A 25,395-nucleotide genomic window follows, 5' to 3' on the forward strand; every position below is an offset into this window, starting at 1 on the left:
GCCCCAGTGCTCAGGGTGCTGTCAGAGAGGCTTGGCTGCCTGGCAGCAGCGGCATCTCAGCACCAGGCAAACCAACATCCATCTCCCCTTGGTTCATTTCTGTCAGCAGAACACAAACATGAATTCATTGGGAAAAAAATTTTAAGCCTGTCACTAAATTAAGATGAAGCAAAACACCCACCTGCTCACATTATCCATACCGATGTAAGATAAATAAGGGAACTGCGTATTTAAGTCTCTCCATACTGAATATTTCATGTTAACAAAATACTGCATTATGGAAGAACCTATTTAAATGGAGGTTTGTCTTTAAATTGTTTCCTATCCCCTAATAGGCAGCATTTAAATAACTATGATGCCCAAGCACTGTTCTGAGCTTATGTTCTGTTTATGATGTCATCTGCCATGGCAATGGTGTGCCACAGGCACCTGCATGTTGAGAAGCAATGCTGAAGATGTCCATAAAAGGAGAGTAAGTATTCACCAGCACTCAGTGGTGCCCTGCTTTAGGGGAGCAAAAGGAGAAAAAACAAGTCTGGGGCAAAGCAGTAATCACTGAACACTGCAAATGCCAAGCAGGAATCTTGTTGGCCAGAAATACACGACTCGCTAATCTTAGCACATAGTTCAGACTATAGTAACATCATTTTTTTTTTTTTTCCTTACAAAAACCCAGCTACCACAATGTACTTCTGTACCTTACTGCAAAAGGGATAATAAATCTGCACGTACCGGCAGAACAGTGCTAAAATCTAGCCTCATCGTAGCTCCATATTGAAGGCTTTCTCCTAGAAAAGCATCTCAAGTGCAACCATTTCTTTTCAAAGCATTGTCAAATATTTCTATGGCTCCTGACTTACAGTAGAAGGTTATGGGCTCTGCTCTCTCTATTTGGCTCTTTACTGCAGACAAAAGATTTCGTGGAGCAGCTAAGCTTAGGAATAATACTCCACGAAGAGACCCACGGTTCTCTTGGAAAATAAAGTCTGTCTGAACCATCTAAGCAAGATAATGCCTTCCTCCTTCATGGAAAAAGTGCATCTTCCAGGGCCCATCTTATCTTTGTTGTGAAAAAACAACAATCAACAGCCTTTCATTCAGGCTGCAGCACAATGACCTTATCCTACCAGTACCAAACATTTCTTCTCCCTGAACCTTCTTCCTCACATTGGGTCTCCAGCATGAACAACATGAACAACTGCTGTGCACAGGCCTGGCATGGGCAGAGTGCGGGTTTTCTTAACATCTCTGCAACAAGGCCCAATGTGAAGTACAGACAAAGTGTTTCTGTCGAGCCTAGAGTTTTTCACGTTGTAGGTGATAGAAGCCATGCGTGTATTAAGTTAGCAGAAATTTGCTATCGATAACACACAGTCCTGCAGCAAATCTTACTGCCAGGACTCCTCTGCTCTGTGGCAAAGCTCTGACAAGGGACCCAGAAACTGCCCAACATCTCAGCAACCTCCTGTCTATTTGACCTTCAGATGCTTTTATACACTGGAAAAAGCTCAGATGCTGTTGTGTTCCCCACCTCCATCCAATTCAATTCCCCGATTCTTCTCCTGTATTCAGTTTTATATCTCTTCTCCAAGAGTGGCCAAGAGAAAGCCATTTTTTGGCAGAGATAGCAAATGGAGAATGAGAACAGTTGCTTCAATGTGAAAAGAAAATAGGTCACAGGTTTAAGTCATTTGTAACAGATTACAACAGTTGACTTACTTGACATGGTACAACTCAATCCAGACGTTCACGTTTCTAAAATTGAAGGTAACTTACCTCCTGTGCTCTCCTCGTTGTTGGTATTTTGACATTTGGAAGAGCTCTCCACCTGCCAAACAGCGGGCTGTGTGCCATCACAGCAAGCTTCAGGACAGCCTTGCTTTTTTCAGAATCATACTGCAGCACAACAAAAATCTCCCTGCCTGCCTAAAACCAACCTCCCTGATGAGCATCTGTCTCTGCTCATGTTCTCAGCCCTTGCAATATATTTAGTTATTTGCTTTGTTTTCGTGATATTTAGGATTAAGTTATTACATTTCCAGATATTTCCCCGTAGACGTTTTCTTAAACAGCTTCCGTTGAAATAGTAATAATCCTTTGGATGGTCCAGCTGATTGTTCACCTTATTTCTTTTCACTAGGGTAGGTCTGTAAATTAGATCTCTCTTCTCCAAAGTTTTATTGGATGAATGGTTTCATTAATAAGAAAGGAAACAGAAATCGATTCAAGCATTCAAAAGGCTCTGAAGCAAAATGATTTCAAAGTAAAAAGAATTTAGGAAATTTCAAAACAGAGTGCAAAAGGACTTTTTAAACTAGGATTTATGGAAAACAGATAAGGTATGGAAGAAAATACAGCAGATTAAAGAAACTTGCAAAGAAACTAGCCAAGTTAGATATATTGAAGTATACTCTTGCACCGGATTTTTTAGTGTTCCTTCCCTGATGATGCCTTTTTCTTCTCTCTGACAGCTTTATCCGACAAGCCATTAAGAAACTGTTTGATCTTCTAAATTAAGTTTCCCTTTCTTAGTTTCATCCAAGTACAAAATTGCAACGGCTTTTTATCTTTGCATCCCTAATAATCATCATCTCCCTCCAATGCTCACACCTTTGAAAACCTGCTAGCACGGATACCTTCAACAGACCTCCAGCCTTGTTGAGCACCTGTATTTTTCTCATTTTCAAAGTTTTTCCTCTTTTATTAAGAAGAAATGCTGCTTGTGGTGTGTGAACCGAACTCTATTAATGAGGTATTGCCTTGTAGGAAAGATACTGGGCTTGTACATGCACATCTGTGTTTCTGCACACACAAGAAAGGAAAAATTTGGCAGGAATCTGTTTTATGGGCCCCAGTGGTTAGCAGGATGATCCTATAACAAACATCACTGGTAGCAAACCATACAGCCCCTTCTAAGCTACATAATAATATAATTCATAAGGACATTTGAAGGAATGCAGTAGGACATAAATCATTTACAGTACACAACTGATTCATGTGATGTTTAAGTTGGTTCACTCTGAACTCAAAACAATTACCATGCAGTGATTTTATAAAACACCTCTTCCCTTGGGAAGAAACCATCTAAATCAAGCTTGGTCTCGAGCCACAAAAATTAACGATAGGTATTCTCATCTCAAGATGCAGGAAGCTACGCACATAAATCCATGTGTCAAGATGAGGTTCATATAATTCTAAGCATTAAATCATTTATCCTTGAAATTGTACTATTCCAGGAAGTGTTGAGTTATATCAGTTGAGGTGCTACACTAAAAGCTGTCAACCAACCAGCCAGCCAGAATTCAGAACAAAATTGTATCAACACCTGTATTGCTTTCTTCTGTTTTATCCATAAGATCTGATGAATGAGCTGGTGGCTAAGAGAAGAGATTAGCATCAGAGGAAGCAACAACACCTGCCTGACGTGGGTCAGAGAGGCATCTCAGCTGGAAGTGTGGCCTCACAGAAGCAAGCAGGATGGATGCGGGCACCCAGACCCAGCCAGCCTCAGACCAGCAAGCAGGCAGGTGCCTTTCCTCTGCCCATAAACCACCAGTATAGACACGCAAAGTCTTTGCAATGCACTAGGCTGTGCTCTGTTGCAGCTGTGCCCCCTAGGCTCTGCTATTGAATGGTTTGGAGCAGGAAAGGGTGATGGCTTAACAGAAAATGAAGTTCTAGGCCAATGGAGTGTGTTTAAGGGCTGTTAGATTTGCTTACAATATAACACATGCATAACTGTCATTAGCAGTAAGCAACTTGCCACTTGTTTAGAGCACATTAGAAAAGTTTAGATCAAATATTGTTTGGGTTATTATTATTTTTTTTTTTTTGTCACTGATTTTAAAAGTAACAAGAAACACCACGGCACCCAAACATGCCTAGGCCTAATCACTGTGTGCAAGGTAAGGCTCTCTTCATCTATGTTTGTCCCTGTCTGGATTTCAGATACCACAAATTCCAGCATAACACAACAGCTATGGAAGAATTTTTCCTTGAAGTTCCTCAAGCCGCTCCGGCCAGGGAAGAAGCCCCGATCAAAGCCATCAGAACTACAGGCAAATAGGCCCAAGGCTCAGAACCCAACACATGCAGAGCCACGGGGAAGGCAGCAGCTCCATGTGCCCATGAAAGGAACAGAGATGAGTGGTAACACAATGGTTTCCATCTCCCAACACCAGGAGCAGGCTGAGTCTCAGGCTAGCCAAGCAGGCCCTGCTGCACCAGCATTCCCATCCCAAGCTCCAAGCAGCTCCTGCTACCCTCACAGGCCTCTGGCAGCGAGCCCACAGACAGACCAGCCCGACAGCGCTGGACAGAAGCCGCTGCTCTTTGTCTTCAAGCAGAAAATGGCTGCTGGGGGTCCTGCAGAGCTGAATCATTCGGCATCTTTAGAAATGGAAATAGTGCCACAGTGCACCCAGCCAGCACCCATCTCCATGCAGCTGAATTCACAAGGGAATTTTGTTCAGCAGCATTCACAGCCCCCAGCTCTGCACAATAAGGGCAAGTCAGCTCCAGTCACCTGCCAGCCTCTCAAGGTCAGGCAAGTGCCAGTGGGAGCCAGAGTTTCCCCTCCCTGCCTGGAGATCATCTCGCTGAAAGAAGGCTTTACCATCAAGACCTTTCCCAGGTACAGCCAAAGCTGTTTGCCTGCAGACCCCAACAGAGCCTGCACCGAGCCTCTGCCAAGGGATGTCAAGGCACAGGGCATTCCTGCGAGAAGCCAAGCACCAAGGTCTGTGCCCCTGGTAAGGCTGAAAGGAGGAATGAAATCCAGGTTTCCCCAGGGACAACCCTCACCTACTGCAGTGGTACCTAGGTGGGAGGGTGACACATGCCCCAGATCCCCTACCCAGGGAACCGCATCCCAGAGACCCTCAAATGCCAGCTCCCCAAATGATATTTAACTGTTATCAAATATTTGTATCAATTGAGAGCTGATCCCAAGCTTGGTGAGGTTCATCTCCTTCTCCTCTCCTTTGCTGGAAGCAGGAGGCAAGACAAGTGGTGACACTGGGCCATCTAACTGCTTAAAAGCCTAGGCACACTTATTTCTCTACAAACCACCAGGCACTAACAATGGTAAATCCCAAAGAACATAATCTGTTAAGAACTTGAACACTTATGTACCTACCCAAATATTAATGTTGTTAGAAAAAAAACAAACTGACACTTCTTTTACAGCCTGGAGCCAAATGGGTACACAGAATCCTGTAGTGAGAAATCTTCCCCCTCCAGCACCTGGTTCCTGTGAGGACGGCACTGCTTGAAGCACACAGCAGCTCTGCTCCAGCCAGTTCACATTTTAAGGATGCTTTCCCCCCCCCCACCCCTCAGCACACACCTTCAAACCACATGCAAGAAATTAATAAACACAATGAATGCTCATTCGGTGTAAAGGCTCCTCTAACTTGATTTCAGTGAGTCTCATACAAAAACAGAAGTCTCCTTTCTTGAAGATCTACCAGCACCTTGCACAGGGTGAATGATAAAAATGAAACTCTCTGGTCACTCACAGAATAAACGTTAACATCCTTGCTTGGTTTGCACGTGGCATTTTGGGTAGCACATGATGAATGCAACATTCTTTTTGCCTCCCTCCTGACAGCACGCAGCACGGGGCAGTTTGGCAGAGGCTCCTGCCCTGCTTTCTTTGATGGCTGCTGGTGACAACAGTTAATTCAGGGTTTTGGGAAGAAGAGTGGATGGTAAAATACTATTGAAAATGATTATATTTACTAACAGCGAATGCAAAATGACCTGCAGAAATGATTATTTTCATCCAGCTGCCACTGCTGCTGCCATTCCCTTTACTGCCCTGATTCTGCTGCTGCAAGTCACCATGCTCAGACAGGCTGGGTTCAATAGCTGGTAATGCAGGCCCTGCTGCTTCCTTAGAGCTTCATCTCAGCTCTACAGCTTCATCTCCTAGAAATAAAGCTTTAAGTGCAGTTCGCTGAAGAGAAGCCTCAGTACCCATAACGTGCCCAGACCATCCAGCAGGGCTGTGCAAACCCATGGACTGCTTGTGACCTATGGCTAAAAATACTGATCCTGTGGAGGCAACTCCTCACATCACTCAAATGCAGCTGGGAACAAGGCAAGCAACTTAAACAACAGGGATGCTTTGCTCAGCTAGCTTCACACTATACCTCACTGGGATGTATTTAGCATCTAGGATGGGTGTGCTGAATAAGTACGCGTAATTAAAATCTTAACTTTGATACACTCAGGGAAAATAAGTCCTGCCTCATCCAGGAGATCTCAAGTCTCTTGCTGTTTAGTTAGTGTTATACCAGCAACTGCTTGCAAATACTTGTCAAGAACATGGAAAGAGTGTTAAGGGATACTCACACTTGTTAAAAAAAAGAAAAAGAAAACACACAAAACACAACAATTCACAACTCCACTAAACAAGAACCATCCCCTTCAAATCATCCCAAAGCAGCCTCTCACAGACCTCGTTTTTAGCTCAGCTTAATGTTGGGGACAAGCAGCAGTTCCCAACAAAAACACACTTGAAAACTAATGATGTATCAAGCTAACAAAATTAGGAAACAATTTAGCACTGCAATTTAGGTCATGTCCAACGAGCGAGCATTTTACAATCGCTCCTAAAGCAAAAGTTCTGAAAACTGAGCGTTCTCCTAAAAGCAGCTGCACTCTTGTGGCTAAGAAATCAGCAACAACAGACCTTAATAAAAGCAAAATATCTCTAGCACTCCTTTATGTAAAGCAACAAACACCGTGCAAAGCCCTGGAGGGCAGGCAGTGGTGTGGAGGTGCAGGGGCTGAAGGCGCAGCGCTGTGGCAGCACGGGCAGCCCAGCAAGGCCATGGAACACAAAGCAGTCAGTGGGGGTGCAGGTTTCCTCTTTCCAACAATTCGGGGCCATTCTTTTTAATTAAATACAGACGCCTTTTCACGTTTCAGAAAAATCAATCACTTCTGGCATTTATTAGTTATTCGTTTCTGTTTAAAACATGTTTTACCATTCATTTATACCACCTCAAAAATTAAATCCTTAGCAGCCCAAGGCCCAAAATATGTGTGAGTAAAAAAATTAAGCACAGTAATAAACAGCGAAGAACCCTGCAATATTAATTCGGCCTGCAGCACTCACAGTGTTTATCCGTGATGATTAACTTCAAAACACGCGCTCGTCGGCCTCAGCAGCCGCTCGGCACAGGTGGAAATGGGGGAAGCAGCAAAGAAGGGACCGAAGGGCCGCACTGCCCCCCACACGCGGCTCCCGCGCGGCACTGCCGCCATCTCGCGGCCGCAGCGGGACCAGGCCCGGCCGGTACACGCAGTGAAACGGCACCGCACGGCCACCGCATCCTGGTTCCTCAGCGTCCGGCACCAAACAAGCTATGTTGTGAACTTTAGCGGCCATATGCAGAAAGCTACTCAGCTAAAGCAAGCCCGTATTTTAAGTGCTTCTGGGAGCTTCCCCCAACCAAATTTCCCCACCTTCCCCCCCCAACATCTTTCTACCCCATAAAACAAACAGGTGGGAAGGTACATTCTTACACACTCATAAAGCTTCTGATGAGTCATAGGCAAGACTGAGCTCTCTTCTGAGAACCAATGCTTGCAAGAACTATACAGAACGTACCTATTTAACTGCAACCCTGGATCTCATCAGCAGTCCGTTTTTCTTAATACAGGCCTCATCTCCTTCCCCAGCAGCAGCCACAGCCCAGTAAGCGTGCAAGGAACTCACTGCCTGGGGCCTTAGGGATCTCACTACTGTCCTGCAGTGGGGGTTATTTGCTACACAGCAAACTGTTCTGCCACATACAGTGAGGGCATCACCGCTTGGCTTCGCAGTGATAGCTCATCTACAAGAGATAAGAATGTTAGTAGGCAGAGCTTTCTTCCTCCTACAGCTTTTTATGACCTCACGTGGCAAATGCTGATGCACTTATCTTTGACTGCCTGTGCAGGTCACTGCTTCTCACTTGACTGCTCTCGCCTGCAATCTAAATGTATCCAGAAGGGAAATTATTCCCTCTCTTACATGTAGTCAAATCTGAATACCTGAAAGACATACGGAAAGTAGATCATCCCACCCTAAATTAATACATCAACCCTATCAATAAATGTATGTTTTATTGAAAGTGTGGCATAAAACACTTTACTGTGAATATAAATTTATAAACAGCTCTTGGTGTGAGGTTTTTGGCAAGGCTTTCCAAATAATGCAACTCACAGTACATCTAATGTAGTACGTGTGCTTGGTAATCTTTATATCGCTTTTAAAAAAGAGTTGTTGAACTTTCAAATCATTTTTTGTCAATTATAAAAATCATGAGTTTGCAACCCTTTCCACTCTAGCACTCGAGGAACTGCCAGCTATTTAAAACTGTACCTTTATCATCATTCACAACGTCTAACAAAAATAAATACAATTCTGAGGTTGTCTTTGGCATGTTGGAATTCAAGGCAATCGTATCTTTTAGCAGCACAGAGCAAAGAAAAACAACATACCGTACAATGCACTACTGGATTCAGCCTTACAAAGAGAAGAGAACGTAGTACAATGCAAACTTTAATGTCAATATATACAGAGCTTTAAAGAAAACTTTTAAAATTAAATGAAATAAATACAATATGATACAAAATCCACAATATGCTTAGAGAAAGAAATGACAGTTACAATATCTGATAACGGGGACCTTTTGTATAGCTTCATCTTTTAAGTACCTCAGAGAGCATGTGATTCATTGCACACCATTTTCAATTAATGCCCTTTCGTATATTGAGATTTATAGCCAGTCATGTGCCAGAATAGTTTGTTTCTTTTCTAATCAGAGTATCAGTGCAAGATGCCAAAGTGCTTGGGATATTATGACAACACAATTACTTAGCCAATGCTGCTTATAAGCCTAATGCAAAACACACAAAATAAGAACACTTTGTCCTGCAAAGGAGATCCACCTTGAGCATGTTTTTAGTTCTCACACACACAAAAAACCCAAACCAGGATCTGATGTTATTCAGACTCATTACTGGTAATAAGCTATCTCCCAAATCAACCATTAAAGATCACTTAAAGCTTTCAAAGAAAAGTTGTTTTCTTTACATAGAAAAATCTCAAGAAACCCAACCCCTGACTAATTGGAGGGGGCACTTCTAGTTACATAAGTTACTACAATATTCAAGTCAGCTACAGCTATACCCTAGGGTTTTATTTCCTTTATCTTGCTTTCATTCTTTAATTCTCAAAGGAAAATATAGGCATAACAACAAATTAATCGAGGGGAGTACATTTAAGAAAAGACACTGAGGAAATGTAACTGAAGAGGCATTAATGCAGAAGGATGGTACATGAACAACAAGTGTATGTATGTTACCTGTAGGTAGCAATACATACTCAAGAAAACTGAGCAACCTGTCAGGGAGCAGCATAAATAAAAGAGCTCTGACAGCATTACATAAGGACTCATAATAACTTAAGAAGCCATTTGAAACCTTTGAGAAACCTGCTCCTCCCTTCCCTCCCACAAACATTAGCAATGTTTTAGTCTAGATAGGTCTAAAAAACTTAAGTGCTACACAAGTACACAAACTCCCCTTAATTGCATTGATGTTTTAGTCTAATTGCATTGTTACAAACCAATATACTTACTATATTACTGTCTATTTCATTTAACTCAATCCTCACAAGCTCCCCAGCTTTTTTAATTGCAAAATTTGAGGGCAGAGAGAGATGTGTCACTGCAAATGACCAGTGCATATTGCAAGTAACTTCCTAATGTTAAAATTGGCTAGATCTAATTTTAAACTACTGGACATTTCAACTGACTTCTGCAATACATACATGAAGATTAGCTTTGGAAAGTGAATTAAAATATGGAAGACTACTCAAGCTCTGCACGAGTGATGTGTGTGAGGTTTTGGATGCCTTCTCTGAATGCTAGAAGAACTTTTAAAGCCATAGAACATTGGCCTCAACTAGATAGTATGCTCAGACCATCTTAGGCTTTTTACAGAGTCAGAAATGATTTAGTAGTTTCAGGCATAATAAGAAAAATATACATCCTCTTAACAACAGCATTTAGGCAAGCCACAAAACAGTGGCTTAAATCAGTCTACCCATGCTGATTCCCTCTGGTTTGGGCAATCTTCATTATGTACCACTGGTGGATGTTGATGCCACTGCACAGCTTTTGAATACAATACAGGAATACAACAGAGCTCCTCACTTCTCATCAAAACGAAAACTGAAGATAATAATTGCAATATCAAAGGGGTGAGGTGAAGGAGAAGCAGGTACATCAGGTATGTGCTCCAGCTACAGTTTACATCTGAGGGTTATCTACTCCCCTTCAGCAAGAACTCTATCAGACCCTGTGCTCTTGAGATCCAGCACTTAACTGCTATTATCAAAGCCAGAGTAGAAGTTATCTTGCTGGCAGAAGGACACCGCACCCAAAATGTAGGACCATTTGATAGTAATTAGTTCTCCAGAAATTCTTTTAAGTAGTATTCGTTTTTTGGTTTTTTTTTTTTATAAAAAATAAAAAAATGTCACTTTTTTACAAAGTCTGTATTAGATCATAAATAGCTTGTAATCTTGATCTGTGCAGAGACCATATAAAACGTTACTGACCTTTCACTCCAAGAGCACATTCAAGTGTTATTCCATTTCACACTGAACTGACAGTGCAGCCTGTTCATTTGCATTAGTAATTGAACAAAAGTTTGAAAAAGAGTATGAAAAATTCCAAAAGAAATATCAGAATTATTGAAATAAACTCTCTTGTATCCCTGCATACCTGACATGTTTCAAAACTGATATGCCGAAATATTCACAGCAAGTTCACTTCCCCCTCACTCCAAAAATGATTTAAGGATTAAAATCAGCATACTAGAGTACACAGGTGTCATTAAATACAATAAAGATGTTACTCCATGTGATTTCCTTGTGATAAGACAAATCTGTAATGCTGTAGTCACTACAACCTTGCTTCTGCCCCAGGAGTACCGCTAGCACTACAGGCTAGTAATGATTAAAAATAAACAAACAACTATAAAGGATAACCTTACAGATGTTTAAAACTCTTTGCTAAGAATCAGAACATCAACCTTGTTTGCACATTTCTTCCTCTTATCACCTTTGTTTTGCACACTGCGAAGAACTTAAATTATCTTCAACTGCTTACAACTGCTTTTGTGCAAAATGCTTTTAAGGTGCTTATAATGTGGTGCTTCTAAGCAAGCTGAAAGAAAATGCCAATATAAACACTGTTAAATGATTAATGAATAAAGCCATTAAAGACCAGCTGCTGCCTTGCAGGAATGCTGAAGACAATTCAAATTTGACATTTGTGCTCCAGTCCTTGCATTACCCTCCAGACCAACAGTTTTTACTGGTGCGTTTCAATCCATGTTATACTTGGATCTCAGCCAAGACAGCTTATTTCTACCCCTATTTTTCCCCTCCATAGAGTGAACTCATTTTCCTGGTAGTCATTTGTAAATTTGCAGACAGAAATTACATGCTGTAGATGAGAATTTCACATGCATTCTTTTGGACAAAGGTCTCTAATAGAGAAAAGGATGAGCCAATTGCACAAGGGACAGATCTTGTACTAAATAATAAGCTTTCCAGGAAGCAGTCATATTCTTTGATAGCTTTCAAGCATTTCAAACAGGCACCTCAAAAATCAGGCTCAAATGGCCTCAGTAAGCCTCCAACATCTATCAAATGCTTAAGAAATTTAGTATGGGGTATGCTCTGCATGATACAAATAGCACACCTATGTTTGCTATATTCATAAAGTCTCAAATCTATATATACCTAACTATTGGGCCAGATAATTTCCATCTTCCCCTACCACAGCAGAAGAAAGCAGCTTATCTAATAGTACTTCAGTCTCAAGTGTTTCACAAGTATAAGCAAAAATCAGCCAGCACCCCCTGCATTTTAAAATCTGAGTTACTATCGTCACTTTTGGAAGTTAGGCCAGAATTTTCCTGAAAGCTTTTTTTCCTTTCCGCTTCAAACTGTGGAGTTCTGCCATCACAAATATCTTATCACTGGCTATCAAAGGTGTCTGGAACAAGTCAGTCAACAATGGCCTGAACTGCAATTTTTGTCACTTGCATTCTCAGATTGGTAATAGCCCAACTGTTGATCAACACTACGCTTCCTAATATTTGAAATGCATACCATCCTACCGCTGTACAATTTTACTGACAATGTCAACAACATGTGAGACTATTTTAAGCTTGTTATTTCTGAATGTATGAATTCCTAGTTTACTCGCAGATGCAAGCCAGCACTGGTTTTGAGTCAGAAAACTCCAAGACAATTCTGGCCCTGAGATTTGTTTCCTTCCTATTACAACATTTTTTAGAAAGAGCTTAAGTCATAACATAAAGACAGACAGGAAGAATGAGTGCTGGCAAAAGGATACTGTCAGTAACTTGCCCATAACTGTGAAATTTCTGGGTCACTGAACTGGGTACACTGCAAGGCTTATTTTTCCAAAGCTACCCCTACAGTTAGGCAAATTGAATTTTGTGTTTATGTTCCGTAGTATTTGTACATGCAGCTAGAGATTCAGGAAGAAGCAATATTCTATAAGAAAAACAAATAAATAAAAAAAACCCACATGCCAAGTTCGATATAACAAAGTGTCAGTTTGCCTTATATGCCAAACAAACTTAAGGTTAGTTATATTCAATGGAAACAACTGCTAAGGAAACAGTACCAGCTGCTGTACAAACAGATATACAAGTAACAATTTTTTTTAAACAAAACTGGATGACGCGATGTTGTAGTACCAATATTATTTCAGTCCTTATTTTTGTCAGCTTATACATGTATTTACCATCTTCCAGCTCAGCGCCAGACAACAATATTCATGGCAATAACCAGAAGTGTTTTTTTTCCTTATAAGAGGCCATTTTTCGTAAGTGAACAAATTAAGTTTCCAGGTAAAGTGCAGAACCTTACACGTCCCTTTTGCTTATATTTTCACCAACTTACCAATTACTGGCACCATGCAAACACAGACCTGCCAAATTAGCACTAATGCATTTAATACTGGCACAATACATTAGTCATCTTATTATAAAAAAAAGAACAAGTTAATTGATTCAACTTAATTCATTTAAGTGCCCAATTACAGAATTAAAAATGTGTCCTTCAAAACAGGGTCTAAATGCACGAAGAGAAGATAAAACTGACACTTTCTTATGTACAACTTGGTCAGTGGCAACGGTCCCCTAAACCTTCTTTATTTCTTTTAAATGAACCCACCAAAACTATACAGAATGCAAAATATTTGCAACAGATCTCTCAAGGACAGTGTCAAGAAATTCATCATGGTGTACCTGATGTTTAAATTAATTTAACAGATACAACCTGTAAAATAACACAGTATGAACCTGCGGCATTTTTTTTCTTTTTTTTTAAAAAAGGACTTCTACAGAATTCAAGTAGTGTAGCAGGAAACCATAGATGCCTTTTGATCACAGGTCAGGCAACATAAAGCCACTTATTGGATTTTCTCCTTGCTTCTGTTTGCTAAGGTGTCCCAGTGGATCTATAAGTCTGTTGACGTTAGCTTTTTCATGCTCCGTCGCTGAGCTAAACTTGAGGCTGCAACAGGCTCTAACACTGGCTGAAATGTCTTGTGATTCAGTGCAGAATATGTAGCAGCCATGGCTCCCTAGAGAACAGTGAAATAGATAACAGGTTGTACAAGTCATTTTTAATCACTAAATAAAATAATTCAATATTAAGTTCTTAAAGAGAAAAATAAGATTTATGGCAGAGCACACACGTTTTCTAAAGTTGGTGTTGAATGAGAAAACATTTATTGCTGATTCCTTCAGCAAGGCATATAGCGTTTCTTTTCCTTTTCTCTGTATTTATATATTTAACATACCAGACTTAGTACCTTCTAAGCAAGAAATAGCATCAATTTATGAAATCTAGGCTCTTAAGTGGCTAACCAGGTCCTGACTCATGAACACAGCACTAAGACTGGCTCTCACAGGTCCTTAATCGGTCTCGTTAGACTAAAAAACAAGCTGTGTAAGCTGTTTACAGCAGAACATGCTTGAGTGTCATAAGTCAGAATCACAGACACAAAGTGAATACATAAAACAAGTGCAAAAAACATAGCTTGCTAATTTACTTTGGAAATATGATCTGGTCACAGAATACCTGAAGCGGGAAGGAACCCACAAGGACTACTGAGTCCAACTCCTGGCTCCACACAGGACAATCCAAAGTTCAAACCCTATGTCTGAGAGCACTGTCCAAATGCTCCTCAAGCTCCAGCAGCTTGATGCTATTGACCATTGCCCTGGGAAGCCCGTTCCAAGGCCTGGATTTCTCAAATAAGAATGATGGGAGATCTGTGGAAGTTTCAGATAACTGAGATATCTGAATCTTATATGGCCAAAAGCTATCTTTATGAAAGCAGAAAAGAAATGAATAGAAAAATTTCTTCTCTCACATAGAGGTTAAAAAAAAATAATAATTCATCTTACTTGCTTAAATAACTTAAATGAATATATACATACTGGCAAAGAAAAAAAAATTAAGTACAAAAATTGGTTCTGTCAGTAAACTCTCAAAGTGATCCCAAATCATTGCACATCCATTAACTCAAGCAATATTCAGTCCTCAGGTTTTACCTTTACTAGATGTGGTGCATCTTGCCTGTTTAGTTGATAATGGGGCAACTGGTCTCTGCAGGCTATCCATGAATGTTTTAATACTTGCTCTGCTGTATACCTCTGATGTGGATCTACATGAAGCATATGTGATAACAAGTCCTAAATAAAAATGAAAAGAGATACACGCTATTGAATTAAAACCATTTTAACACAGGCTATAAAAGCATGAATTATAGCAGTAATGAAAAAACACGGCAGAGATTAACATAATACAAACAAAAACATCAGTAGATAAATCGGATCATTTTGTGCCTTGACACTACAGAAGTCTGAAAACAATGTGCTGTACTATAATCAGTTTAACAAAGCAGGCCTTTATACTGTAAAGAAACTTGCTGCTTCTGTGTTTCATATTTCAGTTTGCTCACAATTAATATACTCTATAAAAGACTAAAAATACTGTTAGAATTTAGCAAAAAGATTTTATGGAAGAAAACTATTGGCAGATATCCATCCACATTCGTATTACACACATGGGATCTACTGACTACACATTACAGTTGAATTCATAATAGCTATATGTTAGCAAAGTGTTTTTCTTTCAATGAGGTATATAAAGAGTAAAATCAAATAAGAATGGACATTTTTCTTTGTCTATTTAGAAGCACTAGTAATAATCTATGAATTCAATGTTGGTCAAAAGGTGAGCTGAATAGGAAAGGCAGAGGAATAAAGACAGGAAGAACCTGAAAGAAAACTAAATGTGAATCAGCTGACAGAACATTGCTTTTATTTAGGCACAAAACATTAAACATTTATGACTATACACAAGTTAATTACTTGTGGATAAGACAAAATTAGCCAACAAGTATTCTGAATCACTCCTATTGAAATGCACAAATTATGCAGTTCCAAAAGATCAGGAAGAGACAGTATTAATGCCAAGACTTAAAAAAGGTAAAAAAAAAAAAAGGTGACTAAGATACATACAGAGCAGGCCAAGACCAAACTCCTAGAACACATACTGCAATTGTAATTCAGTCTTCAAATAAAATGACAACATCATAATCAAGCTGATAAAGATTCACAAGATATTCAACCACAATGAATTATTAGTTTAATATTTGAAAGTAACAACAAAAACAGTAAAGACCTGACAAATCCAGTGTCAGGTGAACAAGTTAAAAGCATGAATTGAACTTACACAGTAGAAATGAACATATTAATACAAAGCAAGTTGCTACTAGAACAAAGATAAATGGAAGAATGACTTTACAATTAAGTAGTGCCACACACATCTGGCTTTAGTCCAACAAAAACAACGAATAAAAAGATTAGGAAAGTCTAGATTGGGATCTGTCTTTCTTAAAATCTGAGTTAGTGACCTGTGGGAAGTAACAGCGTGTAACCCTGACAGATTTTCGGTGAGAGCTAAACTAGAAGTATACAGTAAAAGCTGAGAAATTGAAGGGCTGACAGCCATCCAATGGGATCCAGGCAGGACAGTTATGAGCCAGCCAGAACCTCATCAAATTCAACAAAAACAAATTCAGTCTTCTCCACCTGGGATGGAAGAAATCCTTGCCAAGTACAATCTAGGGACTGACCATCCAGGGAACAGCTTTGACGAAGATAGCACAGAGGTCTAGATAGGACAGCAAGCCGAACTACCAGCATGACCAATATCCAAGAAGTCTGGCAGCATCTCGGGTTGAAGCACAGTAAGTAAGCTGAGGGAGGTAACAGAACTCCTTTACTCAGGCCAAAGGAATGAAGACTGAGAAAAACCAAGAGATGTTCCACAAGAGATACTACTTGAAACCAGGAGGAGATCTTTCCTCATTTACGCAAAGCTGCCTGGCCAGGTTGTACAAAAAACCTTCGAGGTTTACAAAATCAGACTTAAGCCCTGAGCTACCTGCTCTGACTATAAGATGATACCGCTTTTGAAACACAGAATCACAGAATTCCTCAGGTTGGAAAAGACCTTCAATACCAAGTCCAACCACAGCCTAACCATACTACCCTCACTTTAGGGAATCATGTCCCTGAGCACCACATCCAAACAGTTCTTAAACACCATTCAGGTGACTCAACCACCTCCCGGGGAGCCTATTCCAGTGCTTAACACCCTTCTTTACAGAAAGTTCTTCCCGATATCTAAACTATACCTCCCCCGGCACAACTAGATAAGTGCAGTAAAGTTTGCAGGTAAGAACAGCAAACTACTGTATTAGACTAATCTATTTTAGAAAGCTCAATATGTTCCTTTAAATACTACAAAGTTACAAAGGGGGAAAGCAGAAACAAATTTATACCTTTGCTGCATCAGAAACTGTGTCCCAGTTGCCTCCACTTAATGAGAATTTTCCACTGCCTATCCGTACCAGGATCTCCTCAGGAGTATCATTAGGACCATTTGCAAATGGAGTATAGCTATTGAAAGGGAGAAACAACAAAAAAAACATTCACAGGTAAGAAACTGTAAGAAACTGATAAAACTGATAAATCACTGGGTTTGGAGGGCTTTGGAACTGAAAACGTACTGGATTTCTGTAAATACAGGTTATTCCTAAAATTCCTACTGTCAAGAATCCAAAAAATACCTGACTTAAACACACACCATACACAAATATGAGATGTTTTGGCATCTTCAACAATCTTAGGTTAATATCAGGTTAGTTTTAATAATAACAACCAAATGTTACTCAGATGAATTACATCTTAACACCTCTTAGATTTCAAATCAACAAGTTGGAAATAATAAAATTAATGCATTGTATCCTAGCACTTTGAAAGCTCTACATAGAAGAAAGTTCAACCAGCATCATCAGCAAATGTTTAGGAAGTATCCCAGCCAGCTTAATTCTAGTACTTCAGTTGATGTGCTTAAGGGGAAATAAACAGAAAGCTAGGAAATCACATTGGACTGTTCTCTTCCTCGTTACCTGCCATATCTTCTTGTCCAGACAACATTTCTTAACTGCACAGGCAGCATACTGCCCAACATCTGCTGCACATCAGTCATGCAGCGAACTGAACTTGATGACAAAAATCATACTGGTAGTATTGAATTTACACAGAAAAGCACAACGTGATCAAGAACAGTTCCCAACAGATATTTAACTATATGACAAAATTTATTTTTATACTCGTCGGAAGAGAATTCGTTGGCAAGTTTATAAAAGCTCTTAGTTTAAGTGCTTTATAGTGCTTAACGAATGCTTAAAGTTTAGAAAACTTAAGAGGTTACAAGTCAGAGATTTCTGTAAAAGAGTTGTGAGCCAAGCCTGCAGAAGGTGATACATGTGTTGACAATGAGGGCACTGCAGTGGGTAAAAGAAGGGGCAAAAGGATAAAAACAAAACAGAAATTAGGCATGCTCTAGTTTGAGAGAGATTTTAATCTGTAAATCTTCTGGCCAGGTACCAGGGAAGAAAGAAGTCCTGAAACTAATTGAAAAGCTAGGTTTACTTTAGTATGCCTTTTTAACTCACAGCTTCTTGTTCCGCTTTAGTGCCTTTTGTTCTGCATTCAAACTAGTGAAGCAATGTCTTAAAATTTTAATAACAGCAGGGATTTGTGCAGCATGCTGGAGTTGTAGGTTTAAGAAAACGAAAAAAGCTAATACTTCCTCACCCTGCCAACATTGTGTAAAGGAGAACACCCAAGCTCCAGATGTCACAAGCAGCATCGTATCCCTGCCGCATGAGAACCTTGGGGAAAAAAAAAAAGTGTTAAGAGACTTTTCATTTATTAAAAACACAGCAGGGAAAAGCAAAAAAACTCCACACCCCACATACAACCCCAAAACACTACTACTACACAAGATATGGATGGATAAGGCAGTCCCAGAATAGTTTGAGGTTTCATTGTTACTTGTTCAATATACAAGTTACAGTTACTGCCTACAATATTTCTTGCTTCCAGAAAATTATCTTACGATTCAAGCCATCCTTATTTTCTGAAGGTAAATTCTTTTAAATTTAACTGTTTTAAAGAAGGTTTATTATGAACATATAAGTACTTCTTTAAGATCAGAGCATAACTATATCTAAGGAAAGCTAGAGGTTTGGATTTTATTTATTTATTTTTAACTATTTAGAAGGGTTTTGCATTAAGTTGATGCATTAAAAACAGCACAGAAGACACATGGCAGCTTAAGATACCTCTGGTGCCACAAAGTTCGCAGTGTAGCATGGAGTTAGAAGTAGCCCATTTTCTCCTCGAAGTTGCTTTGCAAATCCAAAATCACAAATCCTGATAGAATCGGCATTGTTTGAATCATCCGTATATAAAATATTACTAGGCTTAAGGTCTCGATGCACTACCTTTAAACAAGAAATTTTAGAAGCCATCATTTGGATGATGTACAAACACGTGTGCAATTTTGTTCTTTATAAAATATAGTCTCTGCATTAGAGTACCTATTAACACTTCTACATTATTACCCAACTTTCAAGTAACGTAAAAATTCTGTTTCAAGTAAACTCAAAGCCTGCTTGCTTATAATGCAAACGGAATTAACATTAACATAACTAACTTACAAACAAGCATAGGTGAATAAATAATATTATTTCATTATCTGTACAAATTAGAATGGCTTGCAGAATAATAGGTAGGATGGGTTGTTAATCACTTTCGTTAAAAATAAAGCACAAGTCTTTCTTTCTGCCATATGAAAAGCACATAAGATGTATTTGTTAATTCAAAGCAATGTGAATGAAGCTATGACAAAAGAAATCACTCACTCCTTGGCAGTGCAGGTAGTCCACAGTCTTAGCGATAGTATATAATACAGCACTAGCCTCTCGTTCTGAGAAGAACTTTTGTCGAAGAATTCGATCAAGCAGCTCTCCTCCCTTCATCAGCTCAGTGACGAGGTATATGAATCTACCATCATCATACACCTGAAGTTGAACAAGCACACACACACATATATATATATACACACACACTCAACCATATCATCTATAATTACAGATCCTGAAAAATCTGGAAATTATAGACTACACTGTTCACCCATTCATATGAATGAACATTAAGTGCAAACAGCAGGGACTGTCAAATTTAAATCCATAATTCAAAAGCTTTAAAGCCTGAAGTATATAGAAAGCCTATATGTTATTCTGTGAGAAGTTGAGATAATAAACCATTAAATCATGACTTAGAATTATACTTCCCCAGTCTAGGAGGTTCTGTTTGCAAAATAAACTAACCCTACCACTCCCTACTCCTTTTCCCCTCCACAGATGGTTTTTAGCTGCTGACGCTTTGCATGTGACACTGTATTTTCAGATTCACATTACCAATGCGTATTTGAAATAAGAAAAATATGACTTAACAGGTACATCATTTCTCATTTAAGTTCCTTAAACAATCTTCAGAAAATATCAGTACCCAGACCATTTAAAAATAATTGATTCTTAGCTATACAAAGAGATCAGTACATATATTTTGTTATGTTTAAGAAACTTTATAAGCCCCAACAAACTCCCTATTCCTATATTTATTGTGTATTTTGTAACAAAGTAGGAGACAAAGGTACTTACATCCTTCAAAGTTATAATGTTTGGATGTTGTCCATAACGCATGAGAATCTCAATTTCTTCTGAGGGATCCCTCTTGCTTTTATCAATTATCTGAAAAATTAACATGAAAAAAAATCTTGGTAACAGTTTCAAAAATTACAAGAGTTTAATGCTTATTTCTAGTGATTAATTTCATCTAATTTCATCTCCCAGCTTCACATCTGTTTACTCAGTTCTTGTTCTATCCTTGCTACCAGTTAAGATTTGTATCATTAATAGTCTATTTTGCTCCAGTGAGCAAATGAACAAACTTAACTGCTTGAAGCATCACTTCCCTGCAGCCTAGCCCCAACCCAGGGGATCTCACCTAGTTTACTTCAGGTGTGTCCATCATGATACAATATTTTCAAGCTTCAAAGCTGTAATTTCAAAGCCAATTTCTCAATGCCACAACTTCACCAACAAAATAACTACAGAAGCCTATATGCAATTTCACTTAATGAAGAACACTAATCGATCACAGTACATTAACAGCTATAGTAACTGAAGAACCCATGCATTTAAATTAATAAATCTGCTACAAAAGAAGGCAATGAAGTCTATTCAAAATACCTTTACAGCAAACTCCATATTTGTAGCTATGTGTATACATCGCTTGCACACAGAGTAGGAACCAACACCAATATCTTCCTTCAGTTCATATACATCAGTAAACTGTGCACTGTTTCCATGAAGTTGCTTTAAAAACAAACAAATACAAGCTGTCATCTGTAACAACTCTTTACAACAGTACTACTTTCAACAGCAAACATTTGCCTTCCCTGTTTATTTATTTATTTTTTAAGCTTGCCAGTGCATTCTTTTGATTTGCATCCTCACATCCCCAGTTCTGGAGTTAAAACAGATGCTACTGAAATGAGTCAATAGAATTTATTATAACAGACTCCACAACATGAAATAACAGACAGCAAGCGTTAGGTACTGGCATTTGAAAAAAAGTTCACAAAAAAAAAAAAAAGTTACCTGTACTATTGGCAGTATGTTGGTGAGTGGTGATATTTTATGATCTTCTACAGCAGTTGTTGCAACAAAACTAAATCCTTTGAAGAGCTGATGTGCATTTGCACTAGGTGGAACTCCTGGAGAATCTAGTTGCATATACATTGGTTACTATGACTAAGACTTTAAGTTATTTTTGACTGCTTGCATGTTAGAAGAAAGATTTCAAAGACAGAAGACAAACAAAAGTAGCACTATGTACTAAGATTCCTATCTTATTATTCCTGTGATCTGCCATGTTTTTATATTTCTTCCTTTCTTTTAGCAAAACAAAAGGGAAGCCTGAACAGACTTAAGATGAAATTAACAGCTATTCTCATTATAAAAGAGCTGGTGTTGCCTTCCACCTTTTCCTTGTCATCACCTCTAGAGAAATCATAACTAAGAAAGAAAAAAAATACCCACTATATTATTAATAAATGCTACAGTAACTTAAGAAGGTACTGACTTTACTTATTTTATGTTTTACATCAAAATTCAATATCGCCTGTTCTAATCTCCTATTTTAGCCCACAATGGAAATACCATATTAAAAATAACATTTATTTGACCCCCAGAAACCCATAATCCTCACCAACTTAAAAAAACAGTGGGTGCATATTTACCTTTTGGTGTTTTTGCTGTAAATTCTGGATCGAAACAAAAAGTATCTTCTGGTTTACCAGAAGCAGGTTTAAACGGGGGTTGAATTTCTCTTCTGAACAGTTTCTGTAGTAGGACGACAAAAGTCATAATTATGAGTGAATGAAACTTCCATGATTGCTGTAATTTCACCAAGCTAAAGACTAAGCAACTCAAGTGTCACTGTTGTATTAGAACAGTCATCTAAAAACGTGAATAATACACAGTAATCAGAAAAAAATCACATATGCATGCAAAAAGTGGAAGTTATATGTCTTCAATTTGAAACATTACGTGAAATGTTACTTAGCAAGTCAAACAATAGTTCTTTTCTTACTCTTCTGAATCTGTTTTGTCTACGAAGTCTGCTTGTTTTGAACTAGGGTAGCAGGCTGCCACTTATCCCTAGATCTTCTCACATTCATTCAGATTGCACATCTTCTATCATTGTCTCATGACTAGTTCATTGCTATTTCAAACAGTTGTTACCATCCCAAAATATCCAAGCTGGAAAGATGTGGGATATGGGATACAGTCCTTGCTTTTGTCTGGGACCAAGAATAAAAGCAGCTCTCACAAGTAACAGATATATCCCTTTTAGCAAGGTACTGCCAACTCCCAAAGCAACTATTCCAGGTTTTTCCTGACCTACTCAACTTAGCCTAATCAGAGAAGGAAAAGGCTCCTCATTTTCTATTCATTCATTCAATAGCATTCAAAAAAAACACTTTGCCAATGGATAACAAGCCAGCAATATAAATCTCGCTTATAGTTACAGAAAATTTCACATTAAATGATGTCAAAACCCCATGCTAAGCTCAGGAAGTTCTGAGAACAATTTTTCTTGGCATTTGTCTTGTACTGTCAGACATCTCTGCAGGTAACATTTCAGTAAAGAACATACTTTCCCCAAGCCAAAACCAAGAATATACAAGAAAGAGAGACCTGTACTCATCCCAAAGAAAATGAAATAAAACATGGAAGTGTTCATTGATGTCACCATAGCCAAATAAATACAAGAGTCAGAATGCAAGAAAGTTATTGAATTTGCTTGCTGGTGTTTATTTCCAGCTCAGTCCCCTACAAAACAAACAAACAAAAAAACACTTGCTAACTTGAGAACATATTTAAACAGCCTTCTCTCACTAAGTATATTCACATAAAATACTCCCATTGCTTATAACTCTGCTGGCTAATCTGGACTCTCTATGGAGATGCTGCGTAAACACAGCTAGAACGCCAACTTCTGGGAAGTAAAAGAGAAGGAAAATGACAATAGGCTTTAAAACAGTTAAGCACAGTATTGACTAGCATTGCAGGTAGCCTAGTCAGCTCAACTACTGTTCCATCTACCCTTTCATAGACATTATAGCAAAGGAGTGTTTACAGAATATCTTGTTGCAAATGTTTCTGGGCAACCCATCTAAAAAGGCATCACATCAAGGTGACTGATAAAAACATAAGCAGCCATGAACTTGTTCAGTACTCTGATCAACTCAGAGCACCAGAATCAATACTTCAACTGTGTGGAATATGACTAGTAAGACCGGAATGTGCTATGACTAAATACAGTTAAGCCAAAGACAACGAAGTCACAGTGAGGTTTTGTGCCCTGCGCAGAAGGCATAAAACATGCTTCAGCTGGATGGACACTTACTCCAGAGAATGACTCTTGCCAACACCCTCTCCCAATTACAGATGTTGTAAGAGACAGTTTAAAATTCAGAATGTTGCAACTCTAATTACTGAACAATTAAATGCCCACTTTATAATTAATTACTCCACACCATAAACACTACAGCCCCAGATGCCAAGCAAGATTACAACAGAAACCAGAATGTAACCATCAGCAGTACTGCAGTATTTACTGTGCCCTATTCAGATACAAATACCTATAAGCTATAACACAAAAGTTAAAAGAGGTTCATCATTCAGATAGTTTTGTACTTACATTCCAGTCAACAGTAGAAAAAAAAGGATGCCTCTTGATTTCTTCAACTCCATCTGAACCGGCTCCTGAACGAAGAAAGTACTCAATTAAAAAACTCTTTTTTGGGGAAGTCTTTGAATAAAATTGCATGAAAAGACAGGTATTTTTAAACATTGCATAGAGATTTTTTCTCCCCCAGGAACTGTTCAAATCATATATATTTCAAGGATACAAAATACTTCATTAAGCACATTTGTTACCCTGATGAGATACATGAGAATAAACAAAGCCCATAAATAGAGAGTGTCGATACTTGGTCAGTTTCATTCTCACTGCTAAAAGAGCCACTGGTTCAAGAAAATAACCATTCATTAGCCAAACTCAAGAATTTGTGACCTAAGCTGCCAAGAAATGGCACCAGAAGTCAAACTTTACTCATCAACACCAAAGTTTAAAAGCAGCTGCTTTCCATAAGTAACAAACTCAGCCCCTTGACTTTCGTTTCAATGACCCAAACAAGTTAACCCACCTAATCTATTTGATGGGTTCCTTTTAAATAACATCCTCAGAAGACTTTGTGCTTCAGGGCTGAGGAACTGAGGCATACCAAGTTTTGCTCTAAAAGAAAACAGAAAAAGTAAGAAAATGGAATTTATCTCAGTGATAAGAGGGAATACAGGCTTCACTGCATTATATGATGTATTAAGGATTTATTCTAAGTTCTTGTACAATATACACATTTAACTCATTAGCTTTTCACTTTCACATTATAAATCAGTGGTTACCAAAAGCAAACAAAAACACAGTAAAAATAAATAATATTCTCTCCAAACCCCCTAAACAAGTTTTATGCTAAAACCAAGCAAAACAATTATTTTGGAACACGTAAGCAGTTCAAAAATATCTTCAAGTCACCAGTATGTGGTCACCAAACCACCTACTAGAAATAAGGTCTGATGAAACTCAAATTCCAAATTACTTCTGACTAGTTACTAGCCCCTGAAGTGACTGCAAACATTTCACAGTAAGTATCACTACAAACTCAAAGTACCACGTTAACAGAGCAGCTCCTTCATCCCTTCCTTAACTATCACCCCCTCAAAAGGCCCAAGGCTCAGCATACAGTCCAAAGGAAATTCTATGTTAACTAAGCACAAATAAAGGTGAGAACGTTTGCCTAACAGCTTCCCTTAGAAGTTACCAGCTTACCCAGTTAGTCCTGTTAGACAACTTGTGTTGCAACTGAGGTAATGCAATATGAAAATGTGAATGCATAAGTGCACTGTACATATAAATGTACATAAAGAAACACCTGATTAATTATTGCTTACAAAACAAGGAGTTCTGTAACAGTAGCAAGAGAATAAATATATAACACCATGAGTGGCAAGTAATGCTGTTCTAATACACTGTACTGCTATTATTTTTATTACACACCTACAATGAAAATACAAGTTCATCCCTATGATTTTAATTCCTGCAGATACTCAGCAGTATTTTCATAATTTGGGATCTAACCTTATTTTTACGTGCATGAGGGTGTGTGGAGCTTTTGTGTTTCTGTACTAGTTTTAATACTCTCAAGCTAGAACTGTGACACATTTA

At 38.7% G+C, this 25,395-nt stretch overlaps 1 protein-coding gene across 1 annotated transcript in view; it reads right to left on the reverse strand.

The window, feature by feature from the left end:
- Window positions 1–13,427: 13,427 nt before the first annotated feature.
- Window positions 13,428–25,395, reverse strand: part of RPS6KA6 (ribosomal protein S6 kinase A6) — a 34,219-nt gene continuing 22,251 nt past the window's right edge. Inside the window, exons 11-22 of the mRNA XM_072334824.1 lie at window positions 24,320–24,408; window positions 23,812–23,876; window positions 21,845–21,947; window positions 21,204–21,328; window positions 20,793–20,918; window positions 20,202–20,291; window positions 19,401–19,559; window positions 18,819–18,980; window positions 18,289–18,365; window positions 16,968–17,085; window positions 14,668–14,808; window positions 13,428–13,691 (exon numbers count right to left, since the gene is read on the reverse strand). Of these exons, the coding sequence (XP_072190925.1) occupies window positions 13,566–13,691; window positions 14,668–14,808; window positions 16,968–17,085; window positions 18,289–18,365; window positions 18,819–18,980; window positions 19,401–19,559; window positions 20,202–20,291; window positions 20,793–20,918; window positions 21,204–21,328; window positions 21,845–21,947; window positions 23,812–23,876; window positions 24,320–24,408 (1,381 nt within the window). The 3' untranslated portion in view covers window positions 13,428–13,565. The remainder of the gene's footprint in view (window positions 13,692–14,667; window positions 14,809–16,967; window positions 17,086–18,288; window positions 18,366–18,818; window positions 18,981–19,400; window positions 19,560–20,201; window positions 20,292–20,792; window positions 20,919–21,203; window positions 21,329–21,844; window positions 21,948–23,811; window positions 23,877–24,319; window positions 24,409–25,395) is intronic.

The sequence above is a fragment of the Excalfactoria chinensis genome, chromosome 4 (genome assembly GCF_039878825.1).
Source record: "Excalfactoria chinensis isolate bCotChi1 chromosome 4, bCotChi1.hap2, whole genome shotgun sequence".
In the NCBI taxonomy this organism is placed as follows: Eukaryota; Metazoa; Chordata; class Aves; order Galliformes; family Phasianidae; genus Excalfactoria; species Excalfactoria chinensis.